The 23,519-nt window shown below is 42.1% G+C and overlaps 2 protein-coding genes across 3 annotated transcripts in view; one reads left to right on the forward strand and one right to left on the reverse strand.

Annotated features, from left to right (window-relative positions):
* Positions 1–230, reverse strand: part of LOC139765498 (uncharacterized) — a 134,667-nt gene extending 134,437 nt beyond the window's left edge. The window contains exon 1 of one of the 2 annotated variants that reach the window (XM_071692958.1): positions 107–230. The gene's annotated coding sequence lies outside the window, so the exon portion shown is untranslated. The remainder of the gene's footprint in view (positions 1–106) is intronic. The other variant, XM_071692959.1, reaches the window with a different exon arrangement.
* Positions 231–1,364: 1,134 nt separating this feature from the next.
* On the forward strand, positions 1,365–23,157 carry LOC139765404 (axonemal dynein light intermediate polypeptide 1-like). The gene is made up of 9 exons (XM_071692762.1): positions 1,365–1,564; positions 11,244–11,310; positions 11,435–11,544; positions 14,256–14,388; positions 15,345–15,402; positions 15,993–16,080; positions 16,303–16,407; positions 17,762–17,854; positions 22,438–23,157. The coding sequence occupies exons 1-9, from the start codon at positions 1,481–1,483 to the stop codon at positions 22,474–22,476; spliced, it is 777 nt and encodes a 258-aa protein (XP_071548863.1). The 5' UTR covers positions 1,365–1,480; the 3' UTR covers positions 22,477–23,157.
* Positions 23,158–23,519: the final 362 nt, after the last annotated feature.

A 23,519-nucleotide genomic window follows, 5' to 3' on the forward strand; every position in this document is an offset into this window, starting at 1 on the left:
CTGGGAGTCAATGGCCTAAACTTCCTCCCAGTATTTTGCAAGTTTTGTTTCGTTTTCACTCTTTCCAACTACATTCTTATAATCAACAATAATCGTAGAATCCTACCTTAAGTAATAGAAGAGACCTCCATCTCATTTGGTATAGAAATTCGAGGAAACAAAATCAACTCCACGAGTTCCAAAACATAAACAAACAAGCCATTATGAGTAACTCCGATGATGCCCGTCAGATGTCACGTTCATCTCTCCCTTCCGTTTTCTATGATCAAATTTGAAACCGCTTTCCGCCAACTTCCTTTTCCCGTTACTCTCATTCAATTGATTTTCGTAGTCATGGGAACATCTAAATGAAATTACATTGAAGGAGATCATATGTCTGACTAAACGCTCTATAGCAATAGGTAATCACAGTCTCCAGGACAACCCGAATGGAGACATCTTTCTTTCCTTTAATTTGATATCTTTAGAGATCAATGTGGAGCTTATCTAAGAAAACTAATTCGTAAATTATTCAAAAAACACATCTATAAGATTTATTAGAATATGTGAACGTTAAACTTGTTTATTCTTTTTTTTTCATTGCTGCCAATCTCGTACTGTCGCACTTGGTTCGAAAGCTGTGTTAAATTCTACATTTTCTCGTAAATTGGGGGTAATACAACTACAAAAAATAGATGTACCTCATTTCCTTTATATTTTCAAAATGTTTGTAATCATAAGCTAACAGAATACTCATGAAAGCTCATGTGGACGTGATTTCCTTTTTTTCATTGTTTTTTTGTACATAATACTCCACCGAGCAGGCCAACTCGGAGAGAGAATGTTCCAGGAAAATTAAGCTTTATTTTCATCTTAAAAATATTTTTGTAGTCTTTCAAGTAATAAGAAGATATATGTAACTATACTCATGTATCTTTATTGTATCAACCAATGGCCATCATAGCAAATTAGAGCAAGCTAGCTTCTCGTGGCTACGAATAGATTCTAACTAATTAGACTAGATGGAATTAATTTAGAAAATAGAATAATTTAAGTTAGCTTCTTGTCAAGTGGTTTATTTTTAGTTATAGAGTCTAGTGAAACCCACCTACGAAACATTCCCGTGCCAGATAATATTCTGAGTTTGTTTTATTCCTTTAAGAGGTCTTGGGAAATGTTATGAATGACCAAGGACTAATAAAACGTATATTCCGTATAAATAAATATTTTCCATTGTGGATAACATCAAATCAAGGCTACTGGTGGCGCGACGCATCACCATGGAAACGTGAACAGTGCCACCGGAGTTGCTAGTGTCTGGTACTGGTAGCTACATAGTTTAGCATTATGTCTAAATACAAGCAAAATCTTTTAGTTCAGATTAAGTCATGATGTTCTAGGATATATTTTATGCAAGATAAACGTTTCTGATATTTTTTCAAAGTGTAGGCAGGAGAGGCGTGAACCCAGCTATACCAGGAACTAGTGAGGGCAGGCAAGTATGAGTGCTGGGCTGCTGCAGTTGGAACAACCTATAAAAATCAACTCCGATGGGGAAGAAGTGGAACAGCCCATCGATGAATCGGTAAGATTTCAATGCCACATATTTGCTGTCAAGAAGGAAGAATCATCTGATGTCTATATTCCATGTATATGAAAAAAAAAATAGGTATCACTTTATTCACGAAGGATATGCATGATTTTGATGCGTATCGGCCTATCTTCCACTTCATCTCTCACGTATCACATATAATGGCAACCTAACTTGAGGAAGGAATATATGAGCAACATTTACTTGAAATTTAACATTATATGCCAGACAAAGTCTAGATATGAGTAGTATTTTAGTTTAATGTATTATTGATAGAAAAGTCATTACAAGTACAGTGTAGGTACATAACTGAAACATCCCCAACACATTATTGTAGATTGTCTTTGTTATCTCTGTCAGTGGGACGGGACGTAGCAGCAGCAGCAGAGTATCAGGCGGCCCGGGGTAGTACGTCTGGCTAGGGCGGGATTAAAGCACAGGCCAGTTAGGCCTTAGCTTAGGAATCGCGCCCAGCATATAGGGCTTCCTCGACAGCAATTTTCTTATTTCGTGGGAAATTACTGGAGGGATAATGTACTTTTAAAATGATATAAATATTTATACTATATAAATCTGTACTGGTTCCCGGGCCTACTTGTAGCCCTCTACCTCTCTCGGTCTTCCTTAAAACATTTAAAGTGGCATAGCGTCCCACAAACTCTCGATCCGGCCCTGCGCCTGTCAGACCAATGTAACACAGCACCACTAGCGTGGCAGGTGTATGAGGTTAATACATGGGGCAGAAACAGAATGGAGCCATCCGGAGGTGGCTGGGGATTGTATATGGAAATGTCCATAACAAAAGATCAGGGTGGGAGGCGAATGAGGTAAAGTAAGTGGGGCGTCATCGTACAGTTAAGCGCCATTGCATTTTGAAGCTTGGCTCATAGTTCTACCCAGAACCAGATGGTTCTATTTCATGTTAGGTCTGCGTTTCTCTCCGTATGGAATTATTGCCAGGACAGACCCACTAGCCCTTACAGGATAAGTTCGTGCTTGGCTCCTTTCAATTTTCCTTCCTTTGCAAATCATTCGCCTTCTCCAAGGAGAGTATATTGCTGTAGATACGTAAAGTCGCAGTGATATTGAAATACACACACACACACACACACACACACACATCCCAGGATCCTTAACTGGGCTCCTGCAGCTTCGAGGCTGAGCTGCTAATGGAAGCAGCGAAATATGGATTGTTTTGAAGAGAAGATCCTCAGCGAGACAGACGCTGATATACCCCCGCCGAAGGCCACCTTTCACTTGCACGTAACCACAATTAGACAAGAGTTTGGTAGTGCCTATACACGCATAGCGTAGTTCATAAGTATATAAAGTTGTATGATAATAGAGAACGTTCAAGAAATGGTACCCCACATGTAAAACCCTACTAGTATAGTTGATACACACACGTATATATATATATAAATATATATATATATATATATATATATATATATATATATATATATATATATATATATATATATATATATATATATATAAGATAAGAGATAAGGGATAAGAGTGAGTGCTCAAATTACAGAGGTATAAGTTTGTTGAGTATTCCTGGTAAATTATATGGGAGGGTATTGATTGAGAGGGTGAAGGCATGTACAGAGCATCAGATTGGGGAAGAGCAGTGTGGTTTCAGAAGTGGTAGAGGATGTGTGGATCAGGTGTTTGCTTTGAAGAATGTATGTGAGAAATACTTAGAAAAGCAAATGGATTTGTATGTAGCATTTATGGATCTATAGAAGGCATATGATAGAGTTGATAGAGATGCTCTGTGGAAGGTATTAAGAATATATGGTGTGGGAGGAAAGTTGTTAGAAGCAGTGAAAAGTTTTTATCGAGGATGTAAGGCATGTGTACGTGTAGGAAGAGAGGAAAGTGATTGGTTCTCAGTGAATGTAGGTTTGCGGCAGGGGTGTGTGATGTCTCCATGGTTGTTTAATTTGTTTATGGATGGGGTTGTTAGGGAGGTAAATGCAAGAGTTTTGGAAAGAGGGGCAAGTATGAAGTCTGTTGGGGATGAGAGAGCTTGGGAAGTGAGTCAGTTGTTGTTCGCTGATGATACAGCGCTGGTGGCTGATTCATGTGAGAAACTGCAGAAGCTGGTGACTGAGTTTGGTAAAGTGTGTGGAAGAAGAAAGTTAAGAGTAAATGTGAATAAGAGCAAGGTTATTAGGTACAGTAGGGTTGAGGGTCAAGTCAATTGGGAGGTGAGTTTGAATGGAGAAAAACTGGAGGAAGTGAAGTGTTTTAGATATCTGGGAGTGGATCTGGCAGCGGATGGAACCATGGAAGCGGAAGTGGATCATAGGGTGGGGGAGGGGGCGAAAATTCTGGGGGCCTTGAAGAATGTGTGGAAGTCGAGAACATTATCTCGGAAAGCAAAAATGGGTATGTTTGAAGGAATAGTGGTTCCAACAATGTTGTATGGTTGCGAGGCGTGGGATATGGATAGAGTTGTGCGCAGGAGGATGGATGTGCTGGAAATGAGATGTTTGAGGACAATGTGTGGTGTGAGGTGGTTTGATCGAGTGAGTAACGTAAGGGTAAGAGAGATGTGTGGAAATAAAAAGAGCGTGGTTGAGAGAGCAGAAGAGGGTGTTTTGAAGTGGTTTGGGCACATGGAGAGGATGAGTGAGGAAAGATTGACCAAGAGGATATATGTGTCGGAGGTGGAGGGAGCAAGAAGAGGGAGACCAAATTGGAGGTGGAAAGATGGAGTGAAAAAGATTTTGTGTGATCGGGGCCTGAACATGCAGGAGGGTGAAAGGAGGGCAAGGAATAGAGTGAATTGGAGCGATGTGGTATACCGGGGTTGACGTGCTGTCAGTGGATTGAATCAAGGCATGTGAAGCGTCTGGGGTAAACCATGGAAAGCTGTGTAGGTATGTATATTTGTGATGTCTCCATTGTTGTTTAATTTGTTTATGGATGGGGTTGTTAGGGAGGTAAATGCAAGAGTTTTGGAAAGAGGGGCAAGTATGAAGTCTGTTGGGGATGAGAGAGCTTGGGAAGTGAGTCAGTTGTTGTTCGCTGATGACACAGCGCTGGTGGCTGATTCATGTGTGAAACTGCAGAAGCTGGTGACTGAGTTTGGTAAAGTGTGTGGAAGAAGAAAGTTAAGAGTAAATATATATATATATATATATATATATATATATATATATATATATATATATATATATATATATATATATTTCATTTATTTATTTTACATTGTCGCTGTCTCCCGCGTTAGCGAGGTAGCGTTAGGAAACAGACGAAAGAATGGCCCAACCCACCCACATTCACATGTTTATAGATACACGTCCACACACGCAAATATACATACCTATACATCTCAACGTATACATATATATACACCCACAGACATATATACACATGTACATGATAATTCATACTGTCTGCCTTTATTCATTCCCATCGCTACCCCGCCAAACATGAAATAACAACCCCCTCCCCCTGCATATGCGCGAGGTAGCGCTAGGAAAAGACAACAAAGGCCACATTCGTTCACACTCAGTCTCTAGCTGTCATATAAAATGCACCGAAACCTCAGCTCACTTTCCACATCCAGGCCCCAGAGAACTTTCCATGGTTTACCCCAGACGCTTCACATGCCCTGGTTCAATCCATTGACAGCACGTCGACCCCGGTATACCACATCGTTCCAATTCACTCTATTCCTTGCACGCCTTTCACCCTCCTGCATGTTCAGGCCCCGATCACTCAAAATCTTTTTCACTCCTCCTTTCCACCTCCAATTTGGTCTCCCATTTCTCCTCGTTTCTCCCACCTCTGACACCTATATCCTCTTGGTCAATCTTTCCTCATTCATTCTCTCCATGTGACTAAACCATTTCAAAACACCCTCTTCTGCTCTCTCAACCACACTCTTTTTTATTACAACACATTTCTCTTACCCTATTATTACTTACTCGATCAAACCACCTCACACCACATATTGTCCTCAAACATCTCATTTCCAGCACATCCACCCTCCGCACAACTCTATCTATGGCCCACGCCTCGCAACCATATAACATTGTTGGAATCACTATTCCTTCAAACATACCCATTTTTGCTTTCCGAGATAATGTTCTCGACTTCCACACATTCTTATATATATATATATATATATATATATATATATATATATATATATATATATATATATATATATATATATATATAGTGTTTTGATGGTTACTCCTTGTCATAGAATTGAAAAAATAGAGCCTTTTAGGGATAAATCCAAACAAACCCAGCAAGAAATGGCAGATCACCTTATTGTTGAAAACCAGATACCTGAAATTGTAAGTTTGTATCCACTTTTTGCATCAGGTCGGTAAAACTTACTTTTTGAAACTATGAAATGTATGTAATGGAAACCTATTATGAATAGTAACACCTTATGTAATAATCCACTGGGGTCTGACGAAGTCCCTTTTGTCACCCTTGTAATCCTTTTTACGCTTCCGCTCACGAATCATATCAATCCAGGTTCCCTCTTCCAGTAGCTCCTGCAGCTCCAGTCGTTGGGAGAAAATTAGATTCCTTTAGACAAGGAAATTCTTTGGTGAGTGTACTTCCGGTTTAACAGCCTTGCCAGTGGTGAAATGTCACTCGCGGTGTAACCTTATACAAACGGTTTCGTGACACACACACACACACACACACACACACACATATATATATATATATATATATATATATTGCAAGTCACAGTGGTGCTCGTGATTTAGTTTATAAAAAAGAAAAACAGGAAAATGATACACGATAAGTTCCCAAATGCACTTTCATGTACTGATCACATTGTCAGGGGAGATGCAAGAATTGAGACAGTCAGTTGATATACAAGGAAGAGACGTAGCTAAGACGCCATTGGTGAACAAGCGTTACTGTATTGTGGTGTTCGGGTTGTTGTTATTCTGGCTTGGCATCATGCATGTCAAAAAGTTTTTATTATGCGGACGAGAAAGGGAACGGTTTACAAATTTTTCTCCAATTATCCAATTTGTATAGACTTTCATTGATATTAGTGTTATCAGTTGTTCTTATATTTGTTGATAGAAGATTCGATATATATATATATATATATATATATATATATATATATATATATATATATTATTTTATTTATTATACTTTGTCGCTGTCTCCCGCGTTAGCGTGGTATCGCAAGGAAACAGACCAAAGGATGGCCCAACCCACCCACATACACATGTATATACATACACGTCCACACACAGCACATATACATACCTATACATCTCAACGTATACATATATATACACACACACAGACATGTACATATATTCACATGTACATAATTCATACTGTCTGCCCTCATTCATTTTCGTCGCCATCCCGCCACACATGAAATGACAACCACCTTCCCCCGCATGTGCGCGAGGTAGCGCTAGGAAAAGAAACAAAGGCCACATTTGTTCACACTCAGTCTCTAGCTGTCATGTATAATGCACCGAAACCACAGCTCCCTTTCCACATCCAGGCCCTACAAAACATTCCATGGTTTACCCCAGACGCTTCACATGCCCTGGTTCAATCCATTGACAGCACGTCGACCCCGGTATACCACATCGTTCCAATTCACTCTATTCCTTGCACGCCTTTCACCCTCCTGCATGTTCAGGCCCCGATCACTCAAAATCTTTTTCACTCCATCTTTCCACCTCCAATATGGTCTCCCACTTCTCGTTCCCTCCACATCTGACACATATATCCTCTTGGTCAATCTTTCCTCACTCATTCTCTCCATGCGACCATTTCAGCACACCCTCTTCTGCTCTCTCAACCACACTCTTTTTATTACCACACATCTCTCTTACCCTTTCATTACTTACTCGATCAAACCACCTCACACCACATATTGTTCTCAAACATCTCATTTCCAGGCACATCCACCCACCTTCGCACAACTCTATCTACAACCCACGCCTCGCAACCATATAACATTGTTGGAACCACTATTCCTTCCAACATACCGATTTTTGCTTTCCAAGATAACGTTCTCGACTTCCACGCATTTTTCAACGCTCCCAGAACTTTCGCCCCCTCCCCCACCCTATGATTCACTTCCGCTTCCATGGTTCCATCCGCTGCCAAATCCACTCCTAGATATCCAAAACACTTCACTTCCTCCAGTTTTTCTTTATTCAGACTTACCTCTCAGTTGACTTGTCCCTCCACCCTACTGTACCTAATAACCTTGCTCTTATTCACATTTACTCTCAGCTTTCTTCTTTCACACACTTTAACAAACTCAGTCACCAGCTTCTGCAGTTTCTCACCCGAGTCACCCACCAGCGCTGTATCATCAGCGAACAACAACAGACTCACTTCCCAAGCTCTCTCATCCACAACAGACTGCATACTTGCCCCTCTTTCCAAAACTCTTGGATTCACCTCCCTTACCACCCCATCCATAAACAAGTAAAAGAACCATGGAGACAGCGCGCACCCCTGCCGCAAACCAACATTCACTGAGAACCAATCACTTCCCTCTCTTCCTACACGTACACATGCCTTACATCCTCGATAAAAACTTTTCACTGCTTCTAACAACTTACCTTCCACACCATATATTCTTAATACCTTCCACAGAGCATCTCTATCAACTCTTATAATATGCCTTCTCTAGATCCATAAATGCTATATATAAACCCATCTGCTTTTCTAAGTATATATATATATATATATATATATATATATATATATATATATATATATATATATATATATATATATATATATATATATATATATATATATATATATCCCTGGGGATAGCGGAGAAAGAATACTTCCCACGTGTTCCCTGCGTGTCGTAGAAGGCTACTAAAAGGGGAGGGAGCGGGGGCTGGAAATCCTCCCCTCTCATTTTTTTTTCTTTTTTAATTTCCAAAAGAAGGAACAGAGAAGGGGGCCAGGTGAGGATATTCCCTCAGAGGCCCAGTCCTCTGTTCTTAACGCCACCTCGCTAACGCGGGAAATGGCGAATAGTTTGAAAGAAAGAATATATATATATATATATATATATATATATATATATATATATATATATATATATATATATATATATATATATATATATATATATACGAACAAAGTGCATATGAACGCCTACCTTCATACAACATACAAACCTCCAACAGCCACGATCGAAGCCGGGACCCCTGTGCAACAAGCGGTAGCGATACCGCTAGGCTATGATCGCCCGTAATAGGGGAATGACTATTCGAATACTATGTACTCGAATACCCTTCGTCTCACGTTGGTAACGTGATCTACACCGGTCTTTTCCCATCAGGCTCACACACAGCCAGCAGATAGCATTTTACCGAACGCAACTGTACAACGCGGAGGTTAGTGAATATAAACAAAGTACCAAGCCTAGCGGTAGCGCTCCCGCTTGTTTCACAGGGGTCCCGGGTTCGATCCTGGCTGTTGGAGGGTTGTATGTTAGATATGTATATATAAAGGCAGCAAGTATGAATTATGTACATGGGTATATATGTATATGTCTGTGTAGGTATATATATATGTATACGTTGAAATGTATAGGTATGTGTATGTGCGTGTGTGGACGTGTGTGACTGGGTTAGGCCATTCTTTCGTCTGTTTCCACGTGCTACCTCGCCAATGCGGGAGACAACGACAGTGTAATATATATATATATATATATATATATATATATATATATATATATATATATATATATATTTTTTTTTTTTTTTTTTTGTCGCTGTCTCCCGCGTTTGCGAGGTAGCGCAAGGAAACAGACGAAAGAAATGGCCCAACCCACCCCATACACATGTATATACATACGTCCACACACGCAAATATACATACCTACACAGCTTTCCATGGTTTACCCCAGACGCTTCACATGCCTTGATTCAATCCACTGCCAGCACGTCAACCCCGGTATACCACATCGCTCCAAATCACTCTATTCCTTGCCCTCCTTTCACCCTCCTGCATGTTCAGGCCCCGATCACACAAAATCTTTTTCACTCCATCTTTCCACCTCCAATTTGGTCTCCCTCTTCTCCTCGTTCCCTCCACCTCCGACACATATATTCTCTTGGTCAATCTTTCCTCACTCATTCTCTCCATGTGCCCGAACCATTTCAAAACACCCTCTTCTGCTCTCTCAACCACGCTCTTTTTATTTCCACACATCTCTCTTACCCTTACGTTACTTACTCGATCAAACCACCTCACACCACATATTGTCCTCAAACATCTCATTTCCAGCACGTCCATCCTCCTGCGCACAACTCTATCCATAGCCCACGCCTCGCAACCATACAACATTGTTGGAACCACTATTCCTTCAAACATACCCATTTTTGCTTTCCGATATAATGTTCTCGACTTCCACACATTCTTCAAGGCATATATATATATATATATATATATATATATATATATATATATATATATATATATATATATATATATATATATATATATCTGGGTGTAGGGGAGAAAGAATACTTCCCACGTATTCCCTGCGTGTCGTAGAAGGCGACTAAAAGGGAGGGGAGCGGGGGGCTGGAAATCCTCCCCTCTCGTTTTTTTTTTTTTTTTTTTTCCAAAAGAAGGAACAGAGAAGGGGGCCAGGTGAGGATATTCCCTCTAAGGCCCAGTCCTCTGTTCTTAACGCTACCTCTCTAATGCGGGAAATGGCGAATAGTATGAAAAAAAAATATATATATATATATATATATATATATATATATATCAAACGTATACACCTGTAGAAATATCTAAATGCACACAAACACATACGTATATCATAGATACACTGACACATTCTACATACACAGAATATAGTAGTTCTGGTGTATAATGAGAATGAGGCACTACAAGCCATAGTGGTCAGACAACAGCCTGTGGCCTTCCTCCATTACACACTATGCTTAGGGCAATGGTGATGACCACATGATGATAAGACTAACTCCTTTACCTGCGGAGCCGATGAGGGCTTGATTAACCTCTTGGGAACGGCATACTTCCTAGGTAATGATGGCTTTAGCCGCAGAAAACAAGACTTGGATTGTTTAGGTGAGCGTGTTTTCTATCTGTGGTGATTGGTACACCATGAGGACAGTACGGTAAATGAGTACAAAGGCGTTTGTATAGCGTTACGTAATACTAGCTAGGCTGGAGAGAGTAGCTCCTGTCAACGATGTATTGGCAATAACACAATCCCTCGGGTACCCTCAAAGGTGAGAATTCTCTGATGATAATGAATGAAAACATTTTGATAGGATGACATAACTGTACAAGTAGGAGGCTTGGGTACGATAACAACAACTTCATTATGAAGACAGCTCTTGTCTATACGAGAACACAAAAGCATCAGTATGATGACAAACCTTTTAGCTCAGTCACGTGCCGACGATGACAGTTCTCACCCAAAACGTGACCAGTCAAGTCCATAGCCATCTTGCACTGTGATTACTAAGACTTGATACCCTTAAGCACGACGTCTTTGCCTTTAGAACACGGTGCTACCGTCGTATTCGAGCGTTGTAGTGACGCGCCATAATAGTACGACGCTTGTTCGTAATGATGTAAACAAACTCTAGTGCGAGGCATCCCATTCACTTTTGTCTCTTCTCTCCCTCAGATGGAAGAATCCCAGGACGATCTGGACATCATCAACTCGGCCCTGGAAATGGAAAGTGGCGGCGAAGGTGAGTGGCACGGAGGTGATGTTCTGGTCTCCAATGGGAGGGTAAGCGACCAGTGGATATCATTGGTGGGAGGCGAGAGCTGCTGGGAAGGGTGTCTACCTGAATCTCTCTCTCTCTCCCACAGAAGACGATGAGGAAGACATGACAGACAGGGAGAGAGGAGAGAAGATCATTGACGTCCTCATCCCACCCTGTGAGTGGGAGGATGAAGATGAATCCAAGTGGCTTCAGAGGGTAAGTAGCCTCGTCCGCCTCACAAGATCACCTCCTCAGACTTCGGGGGGAGGGAAAGGCTTAAAGTCGAGCAACTTTGCGTGAAGTTTTTTGAACTAGGAAAAATATTACAATTTGGGAGATCTCTTTTGAATGATGTTTTAAAAGGTCTCATTTGTTAAAAAAAAAAAAAAATGAAGACGGTTGGAGAAATTGTTTTTATTTACAAGAACACCGAAAGAAAGATCTGATCGTGTAAGACTGAATCACGTTAATTGATTAAGTCTTTAATGAGAGTAATGCTGAGGGTTTGGCAAGGGAGGAAGACGGAGGAGCAGTAAGTCCATGAAACACAGAGGGAAGCTGTGGTGACATCTGGTTTGTGTTGGAAAACGATAGATTTATGGAAATGGAATACTTCCACATGGACTGGCGCCCTGATGCTTGTCATTCTTGACGCTTTCCAGTGTTGCGTGTCTGCCCGTCTTCCCTCTTGGGAAATGTTGTGTTGTATCTCTTATCTCGAAAGCTTTTGATAGTGTGTGGCCCCAGAGTTTGACCTCAAAACTTTTCCTCAAACTTTTCCTCTTCTAGATCTGCAGCCTCACTGTGTTATCCCTTATCTAACTTCTTATCTCTTCGGTCTGTCTCCAGAATCAATGATGGGTCAACGTCTCCATCTCTCACTATCAACAGCGGTGCCCCTCAGGATTCTCTGCTGTCCCTGACAGTGTTCCTCCTTTACCAAAACAACTTCAACGCATGATTTATGATCTCACACTCTGTCGACTGGACACCTCTTTCAAATTTACTCCCCCTTCTACTCCTCGATCTACGTGTCATCTTGTAACAATTATATATCTACACTCGGATGTGAATAGGTTATTTTACTATTGATTTTGTTAAGACTCTTCACACCTTTTTGATATTCCTTCATGGCTCAGTAAGTATGCTTGTTATACCCATCAACATATAATGTCTCTGAAACTCGATAGTGTACAGATAGCCAGATCTTTCCTTGATAAGCTAGGAAGTCTCTTCAGGTACTGAAAGTTCGATTCTGTTGAACTGTTTGTTGCTCCGATTATACAAAGACCCGACCCGCCCTGATATGGAAAGCCAAACACTTTCACCTGATCAGGGCACTAACAGCCTCACGTTCTTGACAGGGTCGAGTCTAAAGCAGTGTGACTTATGACCAGTCCTCAAGCAAGACCTCAAAACCTCACACCCACTTTCGCAACGCCTCTGCACTGCCGAATTTATTTCCCATTCGCCTCTGTCCTAGGCTACGGCACGTATTACTTCGCGAGCCATTGCGTCACGCATGACGACCGTGCACAGGCCTGTAACTGAAGGGTCGGTCGTTGTCATGTGCCATTACTTTCCCTTACGCTGTAAAGCTTTCGTATCACTTTCGCTTCTCATTTTTTTTTTTTTTATTCCCTCCGAACACCCACGACCTGCAGTATTTTAAACGACAAGTTTGCCACCTCTTCAAAAACTCTTACGTTATTCTTTTTCTTTTCCCTTCACTTCTCTGTTTCTGTAGCTCAATATCGTGTTTCATTTAAGGCCTGACCTCGATGAGGATTTTTATCCATGACTGGAGCTTTTGGAATTATATATATATATATATATATATATATATATATATATATATATATATATATATATATATATATATATATCTTTTTTCTTTCTTTTCTTTCAAACTATTCGCCATTTCCCGCATTAGCGAGGTAGCATTAAGAACAGAGGACTGGGCCTCTGAGGGAATACCCTCACCTGGCCCAATTCTCTGTTCCTTCTTTTGGAAAATTGAAAAAAAAAACGAGAGGGGAGGATTTCCAGCCCCCCGCTCCCTCCCCTTTTAGTCGCCTTCTACGACACGCAGGGAATACGTGGGAAGTATTCTTAATCCCCTATCCCCAGGGGATATATATATATATATATATATATATATATATATATATATATATATATATATATATATATATAAGAAAGGATCACAATTTTGCGCGTGATCAAGATATTCCTATGAGTCCACGGGGAAAATGAAACTCGATAAGTTCCCAAGTGCACTTTGGTAAACATGCGATTGTCCAAGACAATCGCATGTTTACCAAATGGCGTCCTAGCTTCGCCTCTTCGATGTATATCAGCTGACTGTTATATTTCTCTCTTGTGTCTCCCCTGATGATGTGATTATTACACGAAAGTGCACTTGGGAACTTATCGTGTTTCATTTTCCCCGTGGACTCATAGGAATATATATATATATATATATATATATATATATATATATATATATATATATATATATATATATATATATATATTTGTGTGTGTGTGTGTGTGTGTGTGTGTGTGTGTGTGTGTGTGTGTGTGTGTGTGTGTGGAAAGGTTAATTTAGACCTTTATCAATGACAGTCTTCTTCACCTGGCTTGTCATTGTCTCTCATGATGTAGATGACCCACATCCTAGCTTCTCTTCTGGCTTCTCATACTCCTCTTCATCATCTCGTCTGGCTCTCCTCAGACTCCCATCTGGCTCCTCTCTCACGCGTTATCTCTGCATCTCATTTTGGCGTGCGTCGCGCCACACGTGAATTACATCATGCACCTATCTCCCTTATCTGTTATGTGCCAGTTGATTCACGTCGTCGGTTCGCCTGGCTCTGCCCCAAGTCATCCTGCTTACCCTAGCCTCTCGTCTCCCTTGATTGCAGGTGTCTCGGGCGCCCCCTAACAGGACGGCGGTGATCCAGCTGTGGGAGCAGCTAGACCTCAAGATCCGCGAGCAGCAGGCGAGGACCAGGGGCATCTGTGCCATCCGCAGGGCCCTCTACCGCGAGTGTTTTGGTGGGTCATTATCTCTCTCTCTCTCTCTCTCTCTCTCTCTCTCTCTCTCTCTCTCTCTCTCTCTCTCTCTCTCTCTCTCTCGTCATAGCATACACTCACCCACTTAATCACACACACACACACACACACACACACACACAGACACGAAGTTTGTTCGGCGGTAGAGAGCAGAGGCGCATATCAAAGGTAAACCAGACTTCGTCAAAGTATTCCTTGGTGTTCCACAGGGATCAGTCCTGGAACCTCTGATGTAACTGAGCATATGCAAAATGAGCTACCAGGACGACTGGAATCATGCCTGATTGTGTTCGCAGATGATGCCAAAATTATGAGCGAGGTAAATTGAGTATTTAGGACAGCGATAACTTACGGAAGACACTAGACAGGCTCCACCTCTGGTCAGACGCGTGGGTGATAAGATCCAGCCTCGCCGAAGTGCAAAGTAACGGAAGATGAGTAGAATACTGATAATAAGGAGATAAAGCTAAGCTATGACGACCACCTTGTGGGTAGAGTTACAGCAGTCTTCCCGTGGGAGGGACTTAAGTTTGACGTTGTACCTGCTGTCATAAACACACATTAGAACTGTCGAGGTAGCAAACTAGGCGATGGTCAGGCTCATAGTTTCCGTTAAGGACATCAGCAAAAAGATGTTCAAGAGAATATTTACATAATGTATAAGACCCGAATTAAAGTATTGGGAATTAGCATGATCACATGACTGATAAAAGTTCATAGATCCACTGGAGAAGGTTCAAAAGAAGGAAACATTAATGCCATACGAGATAAAAGACCTAGGTTAAAAAACGGTGGTTATTGATCGTAGGCTGCTTGCGCTGGAAGCAAGAACAACAAAAGGAGACATGATTACATTTTGTTTTCAGATTCCTTGATAGATTGGATGATATCTATACGAAACAGTTACGTGTCTGACGCGATCTTCCGTCTCTTTACAGACGAACTCATTCGCCAAGTGACCTTGGACTGCCCTGAACGCGGCCTTCTGCTCTCCAGGTAACGTACATGATGCTAGGAGCTTGTTTCTAAGCACGACGTGCTTGGAGTGCCACGCACCTCTACCATTACTGGATAGAAATTCTAGCCACCTTAACTCCGGCTGTACTTGACGCGCCAGCTCAACCCCTAATCCAACTGGACTCAATCTAGCTTACCTGAACTCTTAGTGGACATATCATCGCCACCTTAATCAATCCAGCAACGTCACTTCTGATTGACTCTATGTGAGCGTCTCTTTTTCGATATCGCTGACACACATCTGTTATGTTTTTCAGTTAGATATTAACTCGGGCATCAATCTCCCTGACATAACCCATGTGTGGCTCGTTGCAGTAGTTCATATGTACTAGTGTCCAAGAATTTCAATAGGTATCTCCACCTGTTGGCAAGGTTCTTCTGTTCTTATCCAATCAACGTACAGGTCTAGGGTGTGTATGTGTATGTGTGTGTGTGTGTGTATGTCTTACTGAATTTATATCGGAGAAGGTTTTCCAGTAGAATACATGAAATAAGGCCATGAGAGAGAGGGAGCACAATACAGAGGGTACGTAGTCCAACGGTCTGCTAACTCCACTTCCCGTCACCAGGGTGCGGGATGAGGCCAACATGACCATCGCAGCTTTCCAGTGTCTGTTCCAGAGCGCATCCGAGTTCGGCGCCACCAAGGCCATCCAGGTATACCTCTTCACTGCCACATATATATACTTCATGACTACCATACACATCCATGATCTCGCTACCCAACAGGTCTGTGTGAGAGCATAGTTGATGGGGATCTTAACAGCTGAATATATATTAATCTCATGATTGTGACGAGTTAAGAACACTTAGTACGAAAACCCCTTAGAGAAAGACAGACGCTATAGAGATCTTCTTTTCCCCCCCTCAATCTGACAGTCAGAAAGTGGCAAGTGGGAGCTGGAGGGAGAACTGAGGGAGCTGGAGGAGAGGGTGGCAGGCCTGGAGGCTGATGTGCGGCGACTGGAAGCCTGGAAAAGACAGGTAAGTGCCCGACCTACGGACTCTGGACTTGGAGAAAAAGAGATGTAATCTTGGAAGCAGAGGTGCCCCTGTAATCACAAAATATGACAGATAACTGCTGATATCATCAGTATGGAAACGGGAAGTCACTGATAAGTGCAAAGAAGCTTAGCTGGTCAGATAGCCAGAGGCTAATGCTGGAACCAAGAACGATAAGCTTGTGTGTGAGTTTCAACTGTTGGAATAGTGGAGGATAAGCTTGGAGAGTTGGTAGAATATTTGAATATTAAGTTTCGGTCTTGAAGAAATGGCTATGATTATACCATCAGATGCCAGGAAAGGGCAAGACAGGTTAAGTCTTGGTACAACGAATGACGGGGCCTGAAAGAGGCAGATTGGGGTTAGAATATGAGGTGGTGGACCTGGAAGAAATGGATCAGAGTCTGAACAACGGAAGGTGGGTTCGGATGAGACAGCGATGCGGGGTCGAGGCTTCCTGATTTTGTCGACTGAGGCGAGACCTGTCCAGGCCTGGAATCACAAGAGGCAAAGGCGTTCGGAGCTGGAAGACTGACTGTATACACAACGAGAGCTGGAGGACTGACTGTATACACGAAGAGAGCTGGAGGACTGACTGTATACACGACGAGAGCTGGAGGACTGACTATATACACGACTAGAGCTGGAGGACTGACTGTATACACAACGAGAGCTGGAGGACTGACTGTATACACGACGAGAGCTGGAGGACTGACTGTATACACGACGAGAGCTGGAGATCTGACTGTATACACGACGAGAGCTGGAGGACTGACTGTATACACGACGAGAGCTGGAAGACTGACTGTATACACAACGAGAGCTGGAGGACTGACTGTATACACGACGAGAACTGGAGGACTGACTGTATACACGACGAGAGCTGGAGGACTGACTGTATACACGACGAGAGCTGGAGGACTGACTGTATACACGACGAGAGCTTGAGGACTGACTGTATACACGACGAGAGCTGGAGGACTGACTGTATACACGACGAGAGCTGGAGGACTGACTGTATACACGACGAGAGCTGGAGGACTGACTGTATACACGACGAGAGCTGGAGGACTGACTGTATACACGACGGGAGCTGGAGGACTGACTGTATACACGACTAGAGCTGGAGAACTGACTGTAGACACGACGAGAGCTGGAGGACTGACTGTATACACAACGAGTCTTAATGCGAGTGATGACAAGTGTTCCTCCCTCTGGTCTTTGCTATTTTTCATTTTCCCTTCCCTCTTTGTCTCCTTGTTCTAAGTACCCGCGTCTCTTGGAAGCTAACCCCCCCCCTGGTTATGACTGTGGCCCCGTTCTCGTGTGTGTGCAGGTGGTGAGCCGGTGGGAGGAACGGCGAGAGGTCCAGATGACGCTCTTCACCGAGGAACTCGAGTGCCTCGAACGGTCAGAGAAGCAGTACCAGGTAAGTGCCTCAGCTTAGCAGTTACCAGGTAAGTGCCTCAGGCAGGCAGTACCAGGTGAGTGTCTCAGGCAAGCAGTTACCAGGTGAGTGCCTCAGGGAAGCAGTTACCAGGTAAGTGCCTCAGGCAGGCAGTACCAGGTGAGTGTCTCAGGTAAGCGTCTCAGGCAAGCAGTTACCAGGTAAGTGCCTCAGCTTAGCAGTTACCAGGTAAGTGCCTCAGGCAGGCAGTACCAGGTGAGTGTCTCAGGCAAGCAGTTACCAGGTAAGTGCCTCAGGGAAGCAGTTACCAGGTAAGTGCCTCAGGGAAGCGGGTGAACGCCAGGCAAGTACCTTAGGGGAAGCAGAGTTTAGGTGTGCTCACAGTCGCTCATTATACCCCAGAGTTCGATCTTAGCGCAGTAATGTGCGTTGGACTCCTGTAGGCGTGACACGCAAAGGGGCCCCGGTACCACACTCGTACGGATCTAGTACTGTACTGGCCTTCTACGAGTCCATAACATAGAGGAGAGGGTAAGACGATGGCCAACCAGCCTCCCAGCCAGCCTCCCCCGCCTCCCTCAAACCCCCGTCTCCGTCCCTTCGTAGAGAACATGCGATCATCAGCATTGATGATGATATGAGTTTCATTATAGTTATTCTTACCATTATCATTATCATCATTACTGTTATCATTTAAGCCCAGATTGCTGAGTCGTTTGCACACCCGTGTGTGTGTGTGTGTGTGTGTGTGTGTGTGTGTGTATATGCAGTTGTTAATGATAGTAATGCTGCTAAGAATTAAAAATTAGTTTTCTTATTAACTTCCTGATAGACAAAGCTGAAAATAGAAAGTACATGCAACAGTGAAAGGGAGGGGGGGTCAAGAAAGAGTAGTACCAGGCAATGTCAACATGAATACAAAAAATGGGGGGTTGGTAAGTGGTCTAGTAGATGCATGGCCTCGATACAATGGTACGCCATTATCTAATTGTTATTACTTATTTTTGCACTACTGGGAGGAATTTTCTCACACACACACACACACACACACACACACACACACACACACATATTTATATATATATATATATATATATATATATATATATATATATATCGCTACCTCGCAAACGCGGGAGACAGCGACAAAAAAAAAAAAAATATATATATATATATATATATATATATATATATATATATATATATATATATATATTTAATTTTCCAAAAGAAGGAACAGAGAATTGTGCCAGGTGAGGGTATTCCCTCAAAGGCCCAGTCCTCTGTTCTTAACGCTACCTCGCTAATGCGGGAAATGGCGAACAGTTTGAAAGAAAGATATATGTGTATATATATATATATATATATATATATATATATATATATATATATATATATATATATATATATATATATATATATATTTTTTTTTTTTTTTTTTTTTTTTTTCCAAAAGAAGGGGGGCCAGGTGAGGATATTCCCTCAAAGTCCCAGTTCTCTGTTCTTAACGCTACCTCGCTATCGCGGGAAATAGCGAATAGTATGAAAAAAAAAATATATATATATATATATATATATATATATATATATATATATAGAGAGAGAGAGAGAGAGAGAGAGAGAGAGAGAGAGTGAGAGATCCGTCTCTTCTGAACGAGCGGGCATACCAGGGTTCGAACCCTGGAAAGGCCGTCGACTCGCACTCAACCCACTGTGCAAGCCTCGCTTTGAGGCTGATCGATAAATAGCTACCTGGCGTAGGCCGGCGGTGTACAGATGCACCGCCTCCGTGTGGTTACGCCACGAGGGAAAAAGTCCATCTTGGGAGAGGTTGTGTCGTCAGTGTACAATCTCGTCGAACTCGCTGCGAAGGAGTTCATCTTTCCCCTGCTTCTGATTGTAGCGTAGCCTTGAAGCTGCAAGAGCCCCAGGAGAAGAGGTCATAGAATTATATATATATATATATATATATATATATATATATATATATATATATATATATATATATATATATATATATATATATAATCACGAACTTGGCTCAGGACCTTCTAGAGAACGACGCATCTTAGTGTTATGTTGCTCGGGATTTTTTCAGAGGCACCTGCAGCATAAGATTGCGCTATTTCCAGTAGCAGGGAAATGGTGGACTCCTTTGGAGTGAGAAGTACTTTGACGGGACCCTAATCCTAGTGATATATAGTCTCGCCAAAAGTGACGTGTGTGTATATATATATATATATATATATATATATATATATATATATATATATATATATATATATATATATATATAGATAGATAGATAGATAATCGCTGCGCATTGGGTCACTGGAAGGAATTCTACATTTGTAGGGCATCACTGTCTCTTTCCCTCCTCTCCAAATATAGTCTCATCTTGCCTATATTTTCTGTGTAACCACTGTTCTCACTCTGAGCTCGTCCCATATGTCCGCTGCTCTAGTACAATAAAAAACCGTGTGTCTCTCTATGATTTGTACTGTGATAGCGCGAGTGTGTGTATATACACACGTACAGATGAATGCATACGTACATGTGCGTTAGCACTTTGGAGTTAAAGGTGTCCGCTCATTTCCCTGCAACATCTGATAACTTCACAGCTGACCGCTTCCATTTAGATCCCAAGTCGTGATTCCCCGTCATTATTCACCTCTTTATTGAAGTTATATTGACCAGTGTGTCCTGCTTGATAAAAGATATACATAGTTATCTTTCTGAGGGCAGTTGATATCAGTTCTATGACTAGTGAGTCTGATTTTAATAAACATTAAATGGTATTGGAGAGCCAATTACGTTTCTACTGATAAATGCCTGAAAAAATGTTGGCATCGAATAATTAATTAACTCGGAATCATTAGACTCTGAGAGTAATAAATGACCATGACGGGAATACCAGAACGTTCTATATTTAACGGAGAATAAAGGATAAAAATAATGAAAAGAGGCAAGCTGGTACCGGCCTGGCACGGCTGGCGGGCCAGAACGCAGGATGGTTTAAATCAATACCGGCGCCGCCCCGGCTGCACATTTTTGTCCCAGGATGATTACAGGCAGCGCTAATCGTTGCCGTTTCTTCTCCCAGAATGAACATGTATAGTTCCCCCATGATTAATGCGGTGAGCCAGATTCTCCTCTAGGATGTGTTTTTTCCCTCCCCAAGAGAGAGAGAGAGAGGAAAAAAAGAAAAAACTGGAGCAGATAAATCTCCATTAGCTAAGTAAGCCATCTCTCAGTTCTTCATAGATGAACATAACATTCCTCTCTCAAAATATCTATAAAGTCTTGTTATTTTCCCGGGTTATGCGTAGCATTGTACTTCCATATTTTTTTTTTCTCTTATTCGAAGTGAAACACATAATACTTCGTTCGGCGATATGATCTTTAAATGAGTACGACACAAGTGTGTTAATGACCTGGACTTTGACCTGACTGTAAAAGATCATCTAAAAGGTCATATCTCTGTGCTTAAGGGGGAATAAAATCCATCATATTTTCCAAATATGTCCCCATATTCAGATTTAGCTTAAACACCGCGAAGATCCTCTTTGTATCCCAGAGAAAAACACTTCTCCAGGATACGGGGTCCGGTCTGTCAGGATAAACAAGACCCCCCCCCATTTCTCCTCCATGACAGAACTCCATTCAGAAGTGGGATTAGAATCAGTTCTCCCTATTAACTCTGCCATTCTTAAATAAGCTAAAAATAAACTAGATTTTTCGCTTTCGGATTACCTCTGTTTGGGACAACGGTACTGAAGGTAACTGTACAGAAGTGAGCGTTGTTTTCTTGTTTAAGTTACATTAAATGACATTTTTCAGCATTATTATTTAAGTCTTAAGAAAAGCTTAAGTAATTTTTTCAGCATTATTTAAGTCTTAAGAAAGCTTAAGTCAGTACCATAGAAAAGCTAGATTTGATAGTGTTCTTTTGAATCCGTGATACATATATATATATATATATATATATATATATATATATATATATATATATATATATATATATATATATATATATATATATATATATATACACAATTTCATATGTAGCTCATACTTAATACTGAAGTGTTATTAGTAACAACAGAATTGATATATAGAATATATGACATTCCTGTGTTGTTATATAGAGTACATGTACCGGTGTATAGAGCATGTCCCAGTTAATACAACACCAGAGCATGTTTCCCGTAAATGCAACACTGTCACCAGTGAAGGGAACACACGTAGCGTTGTCGTACGTAACACTTGTGGTGGTCCTAGTGTGTGTTGTGTGAGCAAAATCAGGGTAGTACGGGAGATGCACTTTGATCTATCTCTTTAGTGCGTGTTCCTGGAAAAAAAAAAAAGTAATCCCCTCTTTTTACACATACTGATACTAAGATATAGTAGATGGATATGCAATGTCTCAGCAGAGGAGGAATGATAATAACGAGAGAATCAGTTGTATTACTGCTAACGTGGGGGGAAAAATATATATATATAAACCAGAGCGGAATAGCGTTAGTAAGCGACTACCCTTGTTATTCCTGGGATAAAATCACGTTCTCTGTGTCTCTCCCTCTCTCTCTCTCTCCGACCCGCAGGTCCTCATCGAGACGCTGCTCGCCAGCAGGAACTCTTGAATCGCCGGCCTACAACGTACTCCTCGACACCCACCGAACACCGTCCACTGTTTTCATCATTTGCCGACCACTACACACATCGCTGGCCTGGACGCCTTGCGTCTTACTACCTGTTGCCCACCCCAGATCATGATGCCGCCCACCACCGCCGCCGCCAACACCGGCTCTTGGTGATCACCGCCCACACACCCACCCCTGCCACTTACTTCTGCCTCCTGCCACCCACTGCCAAACGACCACTACATGTCACCTCAGTGCCTGAAAGACCACCACATGCCCACTCACTTCATAACGACCACCACATGCCGCCTGCGTCCCGAACCACTGTGTGCCACACAGCACCCGGCCCGACGCCTGTCTGTTACCGTCCACAACCCACAAACCCACATCACAAGTCATCTGGTTTCGTCTGGCAGATCAAAATATTCTCTATCGATGAAAGATATGACCACGAAATTCAGCTCGGGTACGGAAAGTGAACCAGCGCAAGGTATGCCATTGTATCCCACTGTGAAAGGTCAAGGTCACGCGATCGAAATGGGTTATTAGTGTGTAAACATCTCGATGGATGCGCAAGTTGTTCCTCCTTTGTTGTAGTTCAGAGATTACCGTTGGTTGTTAACACTAACTCCCTACGACATATTTTGTCTTACGCCTGTATACGTATAAATATACATGTCTCGTATACACAGGAGTATTATTCAATCATTTGTGAGTTAATACATTTATAGCAAGGGATGAAGGGCCTGCGAATGTGATATAGCGGGTTATCACTTCATCTACCCTCCAACCGAGAGGAGAGTCGGATTTGAATCCTCATCCTCGGAGACAAAGGGTTACCTCGTCTTGCCCCGTTGAGCACATGCACCGTAATGTTGTAGTGTTCTCTCCCTCCCTTGGTGGTTCAGGTCGCCTCCAACCCCCTCTTCTTCCACACGCCTTATACACACATCTTCACGACAACATACCCTCTCTTTCTCATCCCATAGTTTGATCTCTGTCTCGCTCTCTCTCTACGTCCCTCTTTCTCTGTCTCCGTTCTT

The sequence above is a fragment of the Panulirus ornatus genome, chromosome 55 (genome assembly GCF_036320965.1).
Source record: "Panulirus ornatus isolate Po-2019 chromosome 55, ASM3632096v1, whole genome shotgun sequence".
Taxonomy (NCBI): domain Eukaryota; kingdom Metazoa; phylum Arthropoda; class Malacostraca; order Decapoda; family Palinuridae; genus Panulirus; species Panulirus ornatus.

Bases quoted from the DNA above. Each gene is read 5' to 3' on its own strand.
- LOC139765404 (XM_071692762.1), top strand. From the start codon at position 1,481: ATGAGTGCTGGGCTGCTGCAGTTGGAACAACCTATAAAAATCAACTCC. The intron at 1,565-11,243 runs GTAAGATTTCAA...TCTCTCCCTCAG, and splicing joins AACAGCCCATCGATGAATCG to ATGGAAGAATCCCAGGACGA. The intron at 11,545-14,255 runs GTAAGTAGCCTC...CCTTGATTGCAG, and splicing joins AATCCAAGTGGCTTCAGAGG to GTGTCTCGGGCGCCCCCTAA.